Source organism: Amphiura filiformis, chromosome 19 (assembly GCF_039555335.1).
Source record: "Amphiura filiformis chromosome 19, Afil_fr2py, whole genome shotgun sequence".
Lineage (NCBI taxonomy): Eukaryota > Metazoa > Echinodermata > Ophiuroidea > Amphilepidida > Amphiuridae > Amphiura > Amphiura filiformis.
In genome coordinates this window covers 23,795,325-23,814,907 of record NC_092646.1, presented here as the reverse complement: position 1 = coordinate 23,814,907, position 19,583 = coordinate 23,795,325, and the positions used below count along the sequence as shown (strand labels likewise).

At 37.6% G+C, this 19,583-nt stretch overlaps 1 protein-coding gene across 5 annotated transcripts in view; it reads right to left on the bottom strand.

Annotated features, from left to right (window-relative positions):
- Window positions 1-1,565: 1,565 nt before the first annotated feature.
- Window positions 1,566-19,583, bottom strand: part of LOC140141081 (SPARC-related modular calcium-binding protein 1-like) — a 119,414-nt gene continuing 101,396 nt past the window's right edge. For 4 of the 5 annotated variants that reach the window (XM_072162856.1, XM_072162853.1, XM_072162857.1 and 1 more), the window contains 3 exons: window positions 17,458-17,717; window positions 9,400-9,444; window positions 1,566-2,403 (listed from right to left, as the gene is read on the bottom strand). In XM_072162856.1, the coding sequence (XP_072018957.1) occupies window positions 2,381-2,403; window positions 9,400-9,444; window positions 17,458-17,717 (328 nt within the window). In that variant the 3' untranslated portion in view covers window positions 1,566-2,380. Of the gene's footprint in view, window positions 2,404-6,535; window positions 9,445-17,457; window positions 17,718-19,583 lie in introns of those variants that run through there. The other variant, XM_072162854.1, reaches the window with a different exon arrangement.

The following is a 19,583-nucleotide window of genomic DNA, read 5'->3' as shown; positions in this document are numbered from 1 at the left end:
GACTCCATTTGAAATCGACCCCCCCTGTGTGGGGTATTAAGGTCATGTCTGCCATAGAGGGTGTATGGCTTGCAACTGGAATAGCCCATTATAGCATAGATGGTGTAATGGAAATTACGCAAATGATAGGGTCGCCTCGATCTTGTTGATGATCAAGTAAAGCTTAGGGGGCTGGCATTTTCTTCGGAAGGGGGGGGGGGTCACAAATATACTGGGGGTCATAGAATTTTCAGACCCAAAATAGGGGGGGTTATAATTTTTTTAACACCGAAAATAGGGGGGTTATAGAATTATTAAGGGCTTGTGACTCAAAAATTTCATTATTTAACTTCACAATCGAGATGTGCGTACAATCTATGCAAAATTTTTACGCGCTCCAAGGCGCCTTCTTTACACTTACAATAAAAATTTTACAGCGCCCACACACTTTCTTCACTTTTAAGTTTTGACGCTCCGCGCCTTAGTTCGCAATGAATAATTTTTCTTGAGTCTGTGTAGTTGGAAGGGGGGTCATAAAATTTTTCGACCAGCGATAGGGGTCGTAAAAAATTTTGCTCATGATAGGGGGGTCATAAAAACGGTCACCGACATATTTGTGACCCCCCCCCCTTCCGAAGAAAATGCCAGCCCCCTTAAAAAGACCATACATGGTAAATGTCGCATGGATGGGTACTACAATATCATCTTGGGACATTTTCTTTATGTTGGTCACAATAAGCCCAATCGCCATTGTAACTTCCGGTTTTTGAGAGCAATTTTGGGACACTCTGACCTCTGACATATTGGGAAAATTGCTGTAATTATTATTTATTTATTTATTACTGTCATAATGTTATCATTAAAAATATTTACATAATTAATTTATTCAATAATAATGTTTTGTTGGGTTTGTTTTCATTCTTATAAAACATTTTAGATTATATTTTGTACGCACAAAAACCAATGTTTCTGAATTTGCCCAATAGGTCAGAGGGCAAAGTGTCCCAAAACTGCAAAAACTGTCCAACAATGCATTGCAAACTTCCAATACCGATTGGGCTTATTCTTTTGCCTATAGAAGAACTACAATCTAATGTTCAACTGCCATATAATATTAAAGATTTGTAATATTTGACCATTACAAAAAACTGTTAAGAAGAGGATAATTTAATTACATTTTTTTGGAGGAACCAATTTCAATACTGGCCAGTGACCAGGGTTGTAGCTAGCAAAAATTGAATGTGTGGACTGCCTGGCAGCAATTTACAGAATATGATTGATCTAGTAAGATTTCCACAAATAAAAAGTGGACACTTTAAGGATACATTTAGTAAAGTACAAACGTTATTATTTATTCTGAGTGGTGGGGCTAGCATCAACATGAACCTATCTATGGTTGGCTCCACAAAAGTGAAGGGTGGGCTCCACCACCGCCCACCGTCCATAGCTACAACCCAGCCAGTGACATCATCATGGCCTAAACTTGAGCATAACCTTGTACTTTTGAACTTAAGATTTAACAGAGTGAAGGGTGTAAACCACCAAATAACTTCTCCATTGAAAAGCACGTAGAAATCAACTTTTCTACCAGGCGTGACAATTTGTATAATTTCATATCTATTTTAGTCATTAGTAGGTTAGCATCTTTCATTTAAATCAGAACATGCCAACCTCACGAAGAACATGGTCCCTAAGGACACCACATTGTCTCCAGTAGCCATATACTTTTAACCGGAACTCATCACCATTGCACCTTTCGCGCAGTGATTTGGTGTCATGCGCCCTGAACATATAACATGGAGTAGATATGAAGTACCCCATCAGTAAGAAAGTTGCTTGTAGGTTTACTGACATAGACTAACACTCATGTATGGCAACTACTAAAATATAATTTTTAGCTACTTGCTAGCGTTTAATTCTATCTGCAAATCTACATGTATGAATGGAATAAAAAGAACAGCATTTCTATAGTTTGTTTTGTGTTTGTTTTCAGTCCAATCTGACCATTTATAAAAATCTTGATAAATGGTCAAATTGTCTGAACAAATTCTTAGAGGGGACAGTGGTTAGCAGTCAAGACCATAAAATGCTGTTCTTTCCAAACGACCTGCTACTCATGTTCCTGCCAAGGTATGCCTGCAATTGGTACAAAGCCTTTCAGGATGAAAAAAAGGTTTTCAGTCTAACCTGACCTTTTATAAAAATCTCAATAAATGATCAAATTGGCCAAACAACAAAATCCTTAAAAGGGAACAATGGTTAGCAGTAAATATCATAAAATGATGTTCTATCCAACATGTTTCACTAACATTAGCTACTGCATCTCTGGACATAAATCAGTGGCAATGATGTTGGAATCATCTTCAACTTGATAGAAGTCTGGTTGCTAGGAGGAAGGTCATCACAATAACAATAGCCGATCAACTGTAATAATAGCAATAGAGAACATACGACAAATACAGAGTATGAACCAATGTTATATGATAGTCTATGATGATACGACTTGCTGATTGACTTCCGCTTACATCTATTGCCGAGATTCATTTGTAGATATTATTTTACATACAAATTGGTAAGATTCTAATGAATGGAGAGGGTTTCACAATGAGAATCTCTAACAGCAATAAGGTTTCATCAGGCACTGCACAGTATAAGAGATTATTTTTTTGCATACAGATATTTTCGTGATTTACAACACAGACGACTTCTGTGCCTGTTGATATTGTTGCAAAATGGGCTATTCCATTGAAATCCACACTCCCCATGTGGAAGATTTAGCTGAAGTTTTCCACAGAGGGAGTATGAGTTTTGATTAGAATTGACAAATTGGGTAACTTCCATTTGAAATACTCACTCCAGTTGTGGAAGATGTAGGTAAAGCTATAATACAGAGGGAGTATGGGTTTCAAAATGATTAACTCTAACCAATTACATTAGAAACATGCTCTCCCTGTGGAAGATATTTTGTAAATCTCCCGCATGGGTAGTGTGGATTTTAACTGGAATAGCCCAATTCATGCCTTACCAATGTTATCATATTCATGTGTTCTTCAATTCACGAATATAACCTCTATTCACAAACCCTCACGAAAATTACCACTTATACATACAGTACACGGTAGAAAAATGTTAAGCTTTCGTCATGTGTGACCAACTATTTCAGGGCTTTAACCCTAACCGCCTAGGGGCTTTTTGGCGACAGGAAGGGAAAGAAAGAAAGAATAAAGAGAGAAAAGAAGGAAAGAAGTTGTTTGCTCTGGGTGGGATTCGAACCCGAGATGCCTCGCATGCCAAGCACTTGGTCGGCGACACTTTGCCGCGGGTCTTGGGCTTCGCTGGCCAGCTGAAACTGCGTGCCTATATATCACTTAGGGCGATTGCGTCATCACACCACGTGGGATGCATGCACGAACAGCGCATATATCAAGTAGTATTTTGTAGTATTCAGGAGTGTTAGGGTTAAGGAAGCCTATACTGAGTTTCGATAGTGGTAACCTAACCCTAACCGCCTAAGGGCTTTTTGGGCGAACGGGAAGCAGGAAAGAATAAAGAGAGAAAAGAAGGAAAGAAGTTGTTTGCTCTGGGTGGGATTCGAACCCGAGACGCCTCGCATGCCAAGCACTCGGTCGGCGACACTTTGCCACGGGTCTTGGGCTTCGCTGGCCAGTGAAACCGTGCCTATATATCACTTAGGGCGATTGCGTCATCACACCACGTGGGATGCATGCACGAACAGCGCATATATCAAGTAGTATTTTGTAGTATTCAGCAGTGTTAGGGTTAAGAAGTCAGAGCCACACCCAGTCTTTGAATTATTTTTTTACCCTGGAGTGCACTTTTGCACCCCATTTTGAAAGTTGTGGTGCAATTTCATCTGACGCAGAGCAATTTGAAGTGCAGTCTCAGACAATCAACACATAAAGTCAGTGCAATGTGGTATCACAATTTTGCACAACACTTTTAAAATTGTTTCACAACAGGCGAATTTTGGAGTGCAAATTGCACTACGATAGTCTTATTTTGAATGCTGGCCACACCTGGCGAAAGCTTAACAACTTCTTTTTCAATCTGACGATGTGCCAGTTGAAACCTTACTGCTCTACTTTGGTTAACCTCAATCTCGGTAGTGACGTAGGTGCATATTTCGCTGGTCATAGTATCAAATCAAAGTAAATTAATCGCACAGAGCATACGCAAATGTGTACAAGGTTGGTTTGTCAGATTACTTGTGGCGTAACCTCGAAAAAGCATTGATGTCACTACCAAACTTTGATATACTTAATAAACTAATGGTATGTTTTAAACATTATAAAGCAAAACATGCATCTAATTCACAGTCCAAGCAAGGCAAAATGAAAGCGGATATTGGCAAATTGACTGCTCAGTGCCAGAAGTGGGTAAGTGCAATAGCTGCCATGTGCAGATGAGTACAATACACTGTGTGTAAATTGCCAAATGTTCACAGGGCAGCTATTGAACTTGCCCACTTCTGGCACTGAGCGGTCGAAATGCAGTTTTTTGACATCCAACAACCTACACATGTCATCAAAACTTAGAAAGTCAGTGCAATTTGCATAAGACATTTTTCATGCAGTAAACATTGATTGATACATGCTACATACTCTCATGCCCCATACAAAGTACTATAAATGTATACTACATGGTCACAATCAAAATAATTATGCCTTTGATATCTATTTTTCATGAAAACAGTACACTTAAAACCAACAAAGTTATATCAAGATGCATGTTTTTACTTCTCGTATATCTGGTAATTAAGGGAGTATCATTTCATTTAATTCTTATAAAATCAACATGAAATTCTTGGTCTATAGGCCCTATATCATAACACTGCAGTTTGAATGGTTAGATTCCAGTTAAAATCCACACTACCCCTGTGGAAGATTTTGGAAATATCTGCCACAGGGGGAGTATGAATTTCAAATGGAATTCATACATTAGGAATTGCATGTATCCTCTACAAAAGATTCAACCTGAATCTTCCACTGAGGGAGGGTGAGTTTCAAATGGACCTGTTTAATGTGTTCATTCCATTGGAAATTCATACTCCCCCTGTGGCAGATAGTTCAAACTCTTTGTGTGGAGTTTTAATGGAATAGCCCAATTTGCTTATTTGGATGAACAATTTTTCCTACATTTTTTATAATATAGAAAAAGTGTCTCATAAACTGCCTGGACCCCATAAAATTTACCCCTTTTGGGATATACATAATTATTACACCTCTCTTTAAAGAGGAAGCCCCACCAGAGCAGTTCTTCTGGGGTGAACCAAACCTGCCTGGTAATCGAATTAATCAGTGACAAGGTTATCTTTGAATTTGACAGGTACTACTTTATGTTATTGCATCAATTAGCATCTGTCAAATCCAGAGATAGCCTTGTCACTGATTAATTTGATAACCAGGCAGGTTTGGTTCACCCCAGAAGAACTGGTCTGACTGGGTTTCCTCTTTAATATAAACTACCAATACATGCTACAGATAATAACATGCTACATGATTACAGAATGTATAGTTTTTACAAAAATAATTTGCAAACACGAACAAATTTCGGACCAAACTTATGAAAATCTTCCGAGCAATTCATCCGCAAATTACATTTCACTTCACCATGAATCTGGTAGTAACGTCAGCGCTTTTGTGCAGTTGCGATGGACACACGACGACAAATTGCTTACATGCATTCACTACTAGCTGCCTGTCCACCTGTCATTTTGGACAAGCAGTTTGCTTCTGGGACAGGCAACATTAATGGCTGCAACATATGCTAAACTCTAATAATTATGCTTGAATAAGTTCTGTGAACTCAAAACAAGACCAGACTAATAAATAAGGCTATAGCAATAGCTATTTGAACTGACTGAACCCATTAGAAGGGACAGAGGTCTAATTTTATTTTGGACAGGCAGTTTTGGTGAAAATGACAGGCACTTGTCGAATCCTAACTAAGACCCTGTCTGCAGAATAAGGTTAACACACACTATCGGCACAAAACAAAGTATGGTGCATCACACTGGAGCTTTAGATCCAGGGATTAGTGATTTAGTTCAGTGATTCACTGTTCATCTTGGCAGCATGGTGTATGGGTGTAACAGGATAAGTGTGACTGCATCAATGAAATAAAATTGGGAGAACACATACTCTGTACAGTGCCATCAGAATTCCCTTCTACTGGAATGTCACACAAGGGGCTTAAAAATAAGTAAACTCCAGCATAGTGTTACAAGACATTTGGTGGCACTTTGATGAAACAGTCACTGGCTGACAGACTGTGAAATGCTTGGGATCTACAGTCAGTTTACACTGAAGTACAAAGTACAGACGCGGGTGCACACATTGTGCGACTTTGAAGGCACGCATACCTGCAGTAGAGACGCAGCACTACGTGACTGTTGTCACTTTGTACTTCAGAGTGGACAAACTGTATTTTGTATGTTTCCTGGTCGTTTGTGTGTGTGGGGGTGTATTTTTTTGACAATTCATTAATTAAATCAAATTTTGGCAACTTACAATATGAAATATGTGTTCAAATTAAAAAAATTGTCCAAGAGTTAAAAACTTGGCAAAAGGACAGTTTTAATAACATGGTAATGTCTACAATTCCTGCACACTTTTACCGAATATAAATCCTGGCACTGCAAGGACCCCGGGGCATGGATTTAAACATTTGTTCCCATAAATGTCTTATTCACATAATAAAACTTGAAATAATCCGATGATACTTTCTGCACAGTCACTGTTACTGTGTGTAAAACCATTGCCAAATATACAGCATGCAGGAACAATCATTCAAAGCAATGTTTTGTGTAATATAATAACATATTTAACCCTCATCGCACAGGTGTCGACCGCAGACAACAAGTTTCAAATTTTCTTTCAAAATTCAAAAAATTCAAAATTGTACATTTTCATGACCAGTTTTGGAATCAGTATGAAAAATGCATTAAAATGAGTACAAACAAGCCTAGTATTGGTTCAGTGGTTCTTGAGATAGCCGATATTACGACGAAAATGTATCAAAAGTGCGACTTTTTTTATGTGGAAACCTAAGTACTTTTGCCCTCCCATTGAAAATGCTGTATATACAAGTAAAGAACAAGGCAGATATTGTGTTTTTCTGTGGGAGGGTAGACTTGTCACCATACACGGTAGGAAATTAAAAGCTAAAAATGTTTGCACATTAAAGCACTGCTAATACAAGTCATGGCGGGGTTTTAACCCTGTCACACTTTAGTTGAATGTGGCCTACGTGTTGCCCATTTCCACCTGGAGGAACTCATGTTGTAGTGTCTTGTAGCTTTCGGGAGGGTTCGGAATAGTTTTCTTGATTTGTTTTGCTTTCTTTAGACCCTGGGGGAGGGGGAGGGGGTGGGCAAATGTTACCATTCATGTAACTCCATTTGAAATTTACACTCCGTGTAAAGTTAAAGGTTATGTCTTCCACAGGGGTTGTACGGATTTCAACTGGAATAGCCCGATCTCATGATGATAACTTAACAGGAAGGTTTACTGACATTTATTTTTTTTTGAGAATGATCAGTGGGCACCCACAATATGAGAGAATGGTAGAATTAAAATAGAAGGGTATATAAGTTTAACCCCATGAAAACTACCTACTGATTGGCCGAAATTAATATTGGGTCCAATTTCGAACCAATCAAGAAGGGTATTAATAAGATCATCTGCAAATGCAAGTTTGACCATAAATAGTTTAAAGCCTAGTCATAATTGGCAATTGAAATGAGCATTTCAAGTTATCAACCAATCAGAAATGCTGTCAGATGACCAGTAGTGTCCAGGGGGTTAATTGTACGTGCCTTTTCAGTGGGTACTATCTCCATGAACTTACATATACACAATGGTTGCACAAATTAAATACATATATTTATACCTAATAAGTTTAATTAAAAAGTTAAATTTTCAAATTCAAATTTTCAAATTCAAATTTTCAAATTCAAATTTTCAAATTCAATTTTTTAAATTCAATTTTTTAAATTCAAATTTGCAAATTCCAACTATTAAAACAGTTTACATGGGTACTCAATTCACCCTTTGCACGGGTCCGCCATTTTACTACCAAAACTAGGTTCTCCCTGCAAACGCAAAAGTGCATTTTCATTTCTCTCAGTTTTCTAGCAATGCGCTAGAAGGCTTTTGCAAAGCGTACGCGGTAATAAAGCATACATTTGACAGGGTACTCAATTCACCCTTTGCACGGGTCCGCCATTTTACTACCAAAACGAGGTTCTCCCTGCAAACGCAAAAGTGCATTTTCATTTCTCTCAGTTTTCTAGCAATGCGCTAGAAGGCTTTTGCAAAGCGTACGCAGTAATAAAGCACACATTTGACAGGTGTACGTACAGTGTACATGCAACACACATTTTGCGGGTAGAACCTTATTTTGACCATGCATGGGGTTAATTGGTGCCCATCTTTTAATACATAAAACATCCCCTCACTTGTAATAAAATGTGCTACATGCTACATAAGATGCAGAATTCGGCAGAAGTACACAACATGCTATAACATTACAGAAAGTTGATTTAATGCAAAATTCACAGTGGCATAGCTGGGAACTTGACTTAACTTAGGAAGTTTTTAAGATAATTTACTATTTCTGTTTTTTACCCAAAGAGATTTAAAAGATTCCAGACTCCGCCTTGTTTGCATGTCGCTGATGGAGAGCAAAATAGTATTTATAGCCATATGTCCGGTGAAATTCTTTTAAAAATGCGCACTTGTTTGTGTGTAATATGCATTGTGCAGATAACACAGGCTAAGTTCTTTCCATACCTACGCATACCTAATTTCATTGGGATATTCCATTCAAAATCCACACTACCCCTGTGGAAGGTTTGGAAATATCTTCCACAGGGGGAGTACGAGTTTCAAATGGAATTAACACATTAGGCAGCTCCATTTGAATTTCATACACCCTCTGAGAAAGATTCAACTTGAATCTTCCACAGAGGGAGACTGAGTTTTAAATGGAACTGCCTAATGTGCTCATTCCATTTGAAATTCATACTCCCCCTGTGGAAGATATTTTCACAAATTTCCACAGGGGTAGTGTGGATTTTAAATGGAATAATACATTTTAGGCTTTTGGTCTCCATGATCGACAAACCAATATGGCAGGGAATTCCGCTCTGTACTCTTCCAGTCTAATCTCTTCAGTTTAATTTCCCCATTATTTTCCTGTCCATTTATCCTCAGTATATTACTGTTTCTTGGGAAGTTCATGCCAAAACAGATCCTGATGTCAAGCTTGCCATACCACCGCTAAAATAAAATGTAAACAACAATTTTCAAAACAAATGATGACACACAAATGTTTGATGAAAGAAGAAGGTAGCCATGACAACATCAAGATGCATGATGGGTAATCACTGAAACTCACTGAAGGGATTGCTTCCTTTGCTGGGTTTGTATAATAATGGATTTTCTGTAAAGCAAAAGGAGAAAAACAAAATGAGAGAAAGTTGTTGATTAATAATATTTTATGACACACAATTTATTGCAATGATTCTTCAAGAATATGGCCGGCTCAAGAATAATGACAGACTCTGAGCTCTAAGGGACTGTGGAATAATTATGAGCCTGAGGAGGGTAAAAAAGGGTGGGGCAAGAATTTTTTGGCATGCTAAAAGGGAGGGAGCAAGCAATTTTGAGCACAAATTAATGAGGCACCATTTAAATAATACTCTAATATTGTAATAAGGCTTACAAAAATATTTTATTGCTCCCCCCACTTGTACCCCAATATTACGAAAATGTCCACTTTTTGTGAAAAGTTTGCGCAAAATTGGTTGATTTTGCCCACTTCTGAAACCGGGCCCTGAAATTCACTTTGCACCCCCAATAAAATATGCATGGAAAAGCCACATTAGACAACACTCCGATCAACATTATGTTTTTTTATTGGCAGTGACTAATGTTTTACAGAAAGTTTTCCATTTATGATTTAAACAAACATACAGGTTTTCTAATTTCATCTGATCATTTCATCCCTCACTTATAACATGTGACAGGAAAACTTGGAAATCAACTTTGCTCAGCCGGGCTATTCCATTTAAAATCCACACTCCCCCTGTGGAAGATTTTGGAAATACGTTCCACAGAGGGAGTATGAATTTTAAATGGAATTAGCACATTAGGCAGCTCCATTTGAATTGCATACCCCCTCTGTGAAAGATTCAACCTGAATCTTCCACAGAGGGAGGCCGGAGGTGAGTTTCAAATGGAGTTGCCTTATGTGTTAATTCTATTTGAAATTCATACTCCCTCTGTGGAAGATATTTCCAAAATCTTCCACAGGGGGAGTGTGGATTTCAAATGAAATAGCCCAAATGTGACAGGGAAACATGGAAATCAACTTTGCTTGGCCTAATGTATCACAAATTGACTTGGCTGCTTGTCTGGTGACAGACTCAAGCTACCAAGCTTGTCAACAACTGCCATCAAAAAGTTTGCAAGTTGCGGAAATGGTACATGACACTTGGTAGTCATGGTAGGGCCATATGATCAGGGTTTCATCCTTCAATCAACACCATAGTGAAGACGGGAGTGAAGAGAACCCAGAGATGATATCTTGCACTTCCCACAATGCATTTCTTCCCAGTACTGATTGCACTTTTATCCAAACAGAAAAACACACAAAAATGTTGGCCAAGCAATGTACATATTGATGGCCAGTGGCAGCACCCAGGAGTGGAGGGGAACTGGGGGCAAAGTGAATTTCAGGGGATCAAAAATCATGAGATTTTCAATAAATTGCTATCAAAATTTTTCGAGGGAAGCAAGATCTCTGACTGAGCGCATTTCTCCGCCATGGCCCCCCCCCTAATAATGTTGACTTTTTTATACTCTTGGCATAATGAGCTATTCCACCGCTGGAGACAGGAATACTACTTCCGGGAAAATCAAAACATCCGGTCAAGGTTCCTGCTTCAAGCAGATGGATCAATAACATCATCAATGCTTTGAGAAAGCGGAAGGTTTCTGGCGAAACTGTCAGCAGAAAAACGTAAGTTTTTCACTTGGTCTTGACAAATTAATTCTAAATAGCTAATCCATTTAAAATCCACACTATCCCTGTGGAAGATTTTGGAAATATCTGCCATAGGGGGAATATGAATTTCAAATGGAATGAACACATTGGGCAGTTCCATTTGAATTTCATACTCATCTGAGAAAGATTCAACCTGAATCTTGCACAGAGGGAGAGTGAGTTTCAAATAGAGCTGCTAATGTGTTAATTCCATTTGATATTCATACTCCCCATGTGGAAGATATTTCCAAAATCTTCCACAGGGATAGTGTGGATTTTAAATGGAAGAGCTCATTTTCCCCAAAGCATTATGGGTAGGCATTTATTCAGCTGTGAGAGATACATTAATGCCAACAAAACTGAAGTCATAATATGGGTGTAAGAATTCTGAGTATCCCCAGCACAGTCATGTTGAGGCAATAAGCCCGGAAATGATAATTCTGTCGATTGGAATAAGATTTGTGCCAGTTAATAATGTTGAACACCATCATGATTTGATGTCTGGACTTCTAGTCAAGTTTGTTTCAGGTCAAAATATGTCTGCTTATAAATCTCTCTATTTTCTGGGTATGCGTATAAAACATGGATTGATCATTGACACTAATACTTTTGTGTTCTGAAGTCCCTCACAATCTCTTCAAAGGTAGGACCAGTGACATAGTCAAGGAAGGGGGCAAGGGGCAGCTTCCTTCCGTGAGAAGTCTTGCCACCCTGTGGGATGCTGACTGCCCTGAAATTTAAGATTTGTAGGCCTTTTTTGTACTTTTTAGCCCATTTTTGACCATTTTCATCTCCCTTGAAAGTTGCCCCCCCCCCTTGCCCCCTGAAAGTCTATTCTACTGGTAGGGACATCTTTTACCAACTTTTCTCCATCATCAACCAGTTAAACTGTTACAATCTTGCGAATGGTAGTGAGCTATTTTCCAAAAATGTGTGTAGAAGAATTCAAATGTCACAGATATATTGTTGTAAGTCCTATGGTTCTTGAGTTGTGTTGTAAAGAGGGCTGAAACAACAACATAACACTTTTGTAAAACGTACATAACTCATTACAACAATAAATCAAGCACGTTTTCAAAGTATATGATTTGTAGAATGAACTATTGCAAAACATCACAGTGATATTTTTGAATAATATATTAATTTAGATAATAAAAATCGATTTTTGGCTGCTTCGACCAACAATATCGAGTCTACCCTTAAGTATCAAAATCAAAGAATTGACTAATCAAGCAATTGATAGTTGAATCAATCGATCAATTAATCAACAATCAATCAACTAATCAATGCACTAATCAAGCAATAATCAACATAAATTATGTACTAACTGATCAATCAACCTATTCACCAATCAATGGAATATCAATCAATTAATTTATGGGTTTGATAGATAAATCAATCAAGTAATTTATCAATCAAGTAATTTATCAATCGATCATTTAATCTACCGTTCATTCTAGCATAAACACAAATTTCAAAAAATAATTGATCCATAATGTCAAAATTCTAATCATTATAAAGCAACAAGAAAGTGATGAGTCACCCAACCTATCAATCAAGTAATCAATCAGTTAACTCATTATTAGTCATACATCCAATGCTGGAATCATGACGTCATAGGAGTGCCCTGTAGAAGACATAACTGACATTTGTCCCACTTAGTTGTAATGATAAGGACCCTACGGATCTTTTGCCCTCACAACATTGGCGGTCATCGGTCATTATACTTTCGAGGACAAGTTACTATGGTTTTATCATGCTTATTATGATGACACAGTTAATATAAAATTGTATACACATCCATATAAGGTAAAAATGGTAATGATCGACTGGTCATGATGCTAAGATAGAAACTGATAGAGCACCTGTGTGTGCAAGACAACCCCGGTAAGACATATCAGTGCTTGTGCAGTGAGCAACACTCCTTTGAAAGGTTTGCTGTGGGCTGTTTGTAATACCCATACACATTAAGCTCTTTCTATTCCCAGGGTGTGCCGGTGCCTATTTATACACCTAGGTAGAGAGGTGTAAGTAGGGTAAAGCATCTTGCATAGCATGATGTCACTGAGAGTATTCAATCCTGTTGATTGGAATAAGATTTGTGCCGGTTGAATATTGAACACCATCATGATTTGATGTCTGGGCTTCTAGTAAAGTTTGTTTCAGGTCAAAATATATCTGCTTAGATCTATTTTCTGGGCATGCATAATTACTCTGCGTTGTCAGTTATAAAACGTGGATTGATACTGATACATTTGTATTCTGAAATCTCAGTGGCAGTACCACGGGGAGGGGGGAGGAGGGAGGGAGAAGGAGGGAGGGGCATGGGAGAAATGCCCCTCTACTCAGAACTCTTACCCCAATGCTCCCCAGTAAAATCCCAAAATTATGAAAATGTCCACTTTTACAGCAATTTTGCACTTAATATTTTTTAAATAAAAAGGTCCAAAAGTGGGAGAAAAGGGACAAAGGGTCCACTTTTTGGTGGCAAGGCATTCAGAAAGGGCAATTTTTTTGGAAGTTTATGTCCACCTTTTACAAAATATGCCCCTCCCCTTTCTTTCACCACTGCTGACTACCAGAAAGAACAAACAGTCCACTTTTCCACTAGCTGTCTTGTAAAAAGAGTGAGAGTGGCCATCTTCCAAGAGCTACCCTTAAGCTCCGTAAGTGAAAGTTATTTTCCACTCTATTTGGTGAATCACTTGACCTTGATTTTGTCTTGGTTGTCGGTCTAAGGTTATTTTCCACTAACCCGGGGACGCAAGGAAATATGATAAGAAACTATTTGTTTGTACGAAATCTATAAAGGCTGTTTTAAGCCTAACATGCACCGAAGGGCTTTTTGGCGACTGGAAGGGAAAGAAGGAAGGAATAAAGAGAGAAAACAAAGAAGTTGTTTGCTCTGGGTGGGATTCGAACTGAGACCCTTTGCATGCCAATCATAAGACCTGTGACACCACAGGTCTTTCGCTGTCCGGAACAATGAAAGCATGCCTAAATATCACTTTGGGTGATTGCATCATCACATCCCGTGGGATGCACACACATACAGCAAAGTTTGGTTTCTAAAGGCAGAAATATACAGGAAATTATGAGGATGGTCTTAACCTTGGAATTATGGAACCTTTTGGGCCTCATAACTGTTAAATTGTTGGTCTAAAGTATATAAAATTGACATTTTAAGAATGGCAAAGAATTGATGTATTCATCTGTGAGGTCAAATTTGGGGGGAAAATGCTCATGTTTGGAGAAAATCCAAAAAAACCCAGTTTTTTTTGCCCCAATTTTTAGAGACAACATAACAAAACAAATTCCTCAGCAAATTTTTTTTTATTGATTTTCAAAAACTAGATAAAAATATCTAGGACCTGTTCTTATATTTTTTTGAATTTTGACCAACTACCCCCAAAATATTTGAAATTTGGAAAAAAATCAGACTTTTTTATAATTTTTTTTTTAATTGAGCATTTTTGGTGCAAATTTATTCAAAGTTGGTCAAAAAAAAAAAAAAAAAATGGTTTCTAGATATTTTTTATCTAGTTTTTAAAAATAAATAAAAAATTTTTCCAGGGTTAAGACCACCCTACAGCTTTAATTTTCCAAAAGTTAAGGTGCAGTTTTAAAGCTTGCTTTCTATATTGTCCATTAGTGCCAAAATCTTGACTTTGTCACAGGGGACAAAGAACTATCTTTTAAAGATGAGCCTAAGATGCAGCATGTTGATCAGTCATTCATATAAAATGTTCTCAACATAAATGTGTTTGTCTGTCTAGCACACTGATACAGAGAACGATGCCTTTGGGACCTGGCTGTCGGGAACTTGAATATCTGCCAACAGATCCTTTGCTTTGGTATGGGTAACCAACAACAGGGATACATTATTTGTGCAGAAAAAAAATGGCAGATAGTATGGAACTTTGAAACAGGTTGTGTATATTTTAAAAATTTATACACCTCCATTGGAAACCATGACATTAATCTTCCACACAGCTAGAGTGAATTTCAAATGGGGTTACCTGAATGAGTGATTCCATAAGTTTTAAAGTCCACACTCACTCACTGTATGAAAGATTAAGGTTGTACCCGTGTTCCAATTTGCCTGCAACTAAATTACAGATTGCACTAACTTGAGAGAAACTTTTTCAAAGGTTGCATGCAGTGGCGTAGCCAGGGGGAGAAACAGGGACAGCTGCCTTGACAGAAGTCTTGTCCCAACCTCTTGCCCCCCCCCCACTGTGCCCCTGCGGGATGCTGGCTGCCCTGATATTTAAGATTTTTAGGCCTTTTTTTGTACTTTTTAGGCCATTTTTGACCATTTTCATCAAAGTTTGCCCCCTTGAAAATTGCCTTGCCCCCCCTTTGCCCACCCTCTGAAAAAGTGCTGGCTACGCCACTTCTTGAATGCGTATGATTGTGATAAATGTTTCATTTCTTTTTAAAGACTAGGCCTATTTGGAATTAGGCAAATGGTTGTGCAGATTGCAAATATTCTAGCCCTGGATATTTTAATTTTTAATTTGATCTTTAAACTGTAAAGAACACAACTTTATTTTAGACACCAAGCAGGCGCTTATGGGTATAAACTTCATCTTAAGAGCTTTGACTTTAGCAAGTATATTCAGCCTCTAAGAACATTTTTGATTGGTTAGAAAGAGAGCTATATCATGAATTGAACCAATCAGAGAGATGGTAAGAATAGTCAGTAGGGCTGAAAAGTATTAAGCAAATTGCATAGAGATCTTAAAGCTCTATCCTGATTGGTTTATACTCAGATGATTATTAACCAATTAGAGTGTATATATTATTTCAATGTATATTTCATCCAATTTGTGCGAAATGATGATTTTATTGGAAATGCCTGGAAAATGGTCAATTTGCTGGATATTACAAAACTTGATAACATAAAAACCATGTGACCCACAAAGAAAATCACCACAATTATTCTCATTCTTCTGGCGATAACATCTTTTGGTTACAAAAAAATATATAAACTGCCTTTGTGTTTCGAGGGCTAATAGTTGATGATCATAGTTCTCACTTGGCAGGCTAAGAAATAGGGTCATTGTACCTTACATAGGCAATGTTGACATGTTAATGTTGTGCTTAGGAATAAAAGTAGGTTGAGTTGACTCCCACAGATATATGTGATTATGTGTTCAGGATTTCACAAGTCAGCAAGGTTTTGATTCCTAACAATGCCCCTGATTGGTTAATTACATGATATAATCATCTGAGTAACCAATCAAAATGCAGTTTTTATTTCACAAGTCAGCAAGGTCTTGATTACTAACAATGTCCCTGATTGGTTAATGCAATAATATAATCATCTGAGTAACCAATCAAGTGAGAGCATTTAGATCTCTGAGCAATTTTAAGTTTAATCATCTTCAGTCCTATTGAATATTCATACCATAGAAAACTTACCATGTCTCTGATTGGCCCACTTTGCAACCAATCAAAATAGTTCTTAGAGGCTAGCTGATCATTAAGCTGTAGTGCCCATGGGATTGAAAATCTCAAATTCCCCTGACTATACATTGTTTCTTGCACCTTGAGACTGGTAGCTACTGGTAGTGCGATGTAGGTGCATTTTTCGCTGGTCACAGTATTAAAAAATGTGTGCGTAACCTAATCCTGCAGGGTGTATACGTGCCACGATACGTGCACGTACGATAGCAGTTAACGCATCGATAGCAGTTTATTGACAAACTTACGTTGGAACTGTGTTAAAGTACTGACCTCACTACCAAACTCAAGTTGAAACAAGGGCCAATTGGGTAATTTCCATTTGAAATACTCACCCCAATTGTGGAAGATATAAAAGTACAGCCATGTACAGGGGAGTACAGGTTTCAAAATAAATAACCCTAGCCAATTCCATTTGAAAAACATACTCACTCTGTCGAAGGCGAGCCCTTAATCTTCTACAGGGGTAGCACAGATTTCAAATGGAATACCCCAATGGCTCTTCAGCCAAGTACAGGGGAAGTACAGGTTTCAAAATAAATAACCCTAGCCAATTCTATTTGAAAAACATACTCCCTCTGTGGAAGGCTAAAGCTTAATCTTCCACAGGGGTAGCACAGATTCTAAATGGAATACCCCAATGGCTCTTCAGCCAAGTACAGGGGAAGTACAGGTTTCAAAATAAATAACCCTAGCCAATTCCATTTGAAAAACATACTCCCTCTGTGGAAGGCTAAAGCTTAATCTTCCACAGGGGTAGCACAGATTCTAAATGGAATACCCCAATGTCTCTTCAGCCATGTACAGGGGGGGTACAGGTTTCAAAATATTACCCTGGCCAATTCCATTTGAAAAACATACCCCCTCTGTGGAAGGTTAGAGCATAATCTTCCACAGGGGTAGCACAGATTTTAAATGGAATAGCGCAATGTCTCTTACCTTGTCGTACTTCTAAACACTTCAGCCATTCGCCCATTGATAAATCCTCATTAGAATCTGCATCACAGTAATCAATAAAGTTTCTTTTGCACATCTTGGCTGCTTTTACTGACTTCAGCTCGGTTTTCTTGAAAGGTCTGATCTCTGCCTTCTCCAGCAGGTTGTTGTTGTCCACGTCAAGTTGCCGGAATTTCCATCTTGCCACTCGTTCTTGTGGGCTCACATGACTTGACATGAATGTTGTGGGTCTATCACCAAACCTTAAAAATAATAAACAATAGTAAAGAATACAACGTCTGACAAATGTAAAAATATATGTAAAAAAACCAAAGATGGTATAAATCAAATCATATCAAATCAAATAATTAATTGGTCAATCAAACAATCAGTTGTCAAACCAATCTAGTCAATTCAATTCAATTCAATCAATCAATCAATTAATCAATCTAATAATTAATTAATCAAATTAATTGATTGATCAATGAACCATAACCAATATTTTATGAAAAATTACACTATACATGTATAAAATTTACTACATAATATGCTAACTTTCATTTAATATGTCAGAGGGAAGCCATTAACATCAGACGTCAACCCAGTTCACTCAACAAGGACAAAGGCCACCACCAACTACCTCTGGTTTACGAACCTGTTCTGTCACATGACATTGCCAGCTCGTCATGTGACAACCAAGATCAATAACCAATTTCCATCAGTTTGAAAAAGACACAGGCCTGTGTGTCGAAAGCTCACATAAGTGAACAAATAAGTTGTGTGAATAGGTTTCAACTTTACTAATAACTTTGCTCTCTTCATATGTACTAGCATATTAAAATATGGTATCATAAACAAAGTGATACATGATCAGAAATTATTTATCCATAATTATAAAAGATCCACAGCCTCATTTTTATACCACTGGAAACCTCTGGCAACATAATGTTAATGTACAAAATGATTAATTCATTTAGCAAATTAGAATTACATTCTGGTAAACCAGAACAAAATTACAACGCATTGTCTATGGAGCAGTGTAATACACATAATCATGCATAACTCGCAAACGTAAAATCAGAATCAATTGAAATTTTGGAAATAAGCTTGTTTCGTGGATATCTACTGAAAAATGTCATAAAAAGAGGATGATAGGATCCCCCAATACTCCTTTAAGTTATGTGCACAGGTGGAAGGAAGAAAATGAATTGCAGCTGTTTGAAAAGACATTTTTCTCCATTTTCTGACAGAAATTTTCTACAAAGGGAAAACAAAGTTAGATATTATTGCCAAAATGGAATTGGTTTAAAAGCAATTTTTTTATATCATATTTAAAATATAGCTTAAGCCGCCACCTTTGAAATCAACTCCAATTTCCAGTTTTTATTCTGGTTTTTCTACTGAATGTCTGAGGTTTTATTCAAATTGAACGAAACAGATGTCCCACAGACTCACACAATGGGCTCTTCCAATTGAAATGCATCCACCCCCTATGGAAGACATGACCTTAATCTCCCAACACAGGGGGTGTAGATTCCAAATGGAATCACCCATTCAGATAATTCCATTTGACATTCACACTCACCGTGTGGAAGATTAAGATTATGTTTTCCACAAGGGGTGTATGGATTTCAACTGGAATAGCCCAATGTTCCCTGAAGGCTTGTGTTTAACCTAAATCTTCATCCTCAAAATCCCTAATGTTTAACAAAATATACATTTACACAAAAGTTATTTTTCGACAAAATCCCAAACGGCTGCACCAGTTTAACCCAAATTTATCTCGGAGAAAAGAAGGCCAGCAAAACCCAAATTAAGCTTAAAGATGAAGGAGGAGGTATTATGAGCCAAAATAGCATCATCTCTAATGGCAAAGTTCAAAACCCTGCATTAAATAACCATAGCTCAAAAATAGTCATTCATTTGCGGAGTATGAATTTTTGTACCAAACACTTTCAAGGGTCATACTGTATGTGTAGAAACCTATCCGGATTATCCTTCTTCATGCAGATGTTGACTGAAGACGATAAAGTTAAAAAAAAAAAATTAAAAATTAAAAATTTCAGAATTTTACATTTTAATGACCATATTTAGAATCAGCATGACAAATGCATGGAAATGAGTACAAA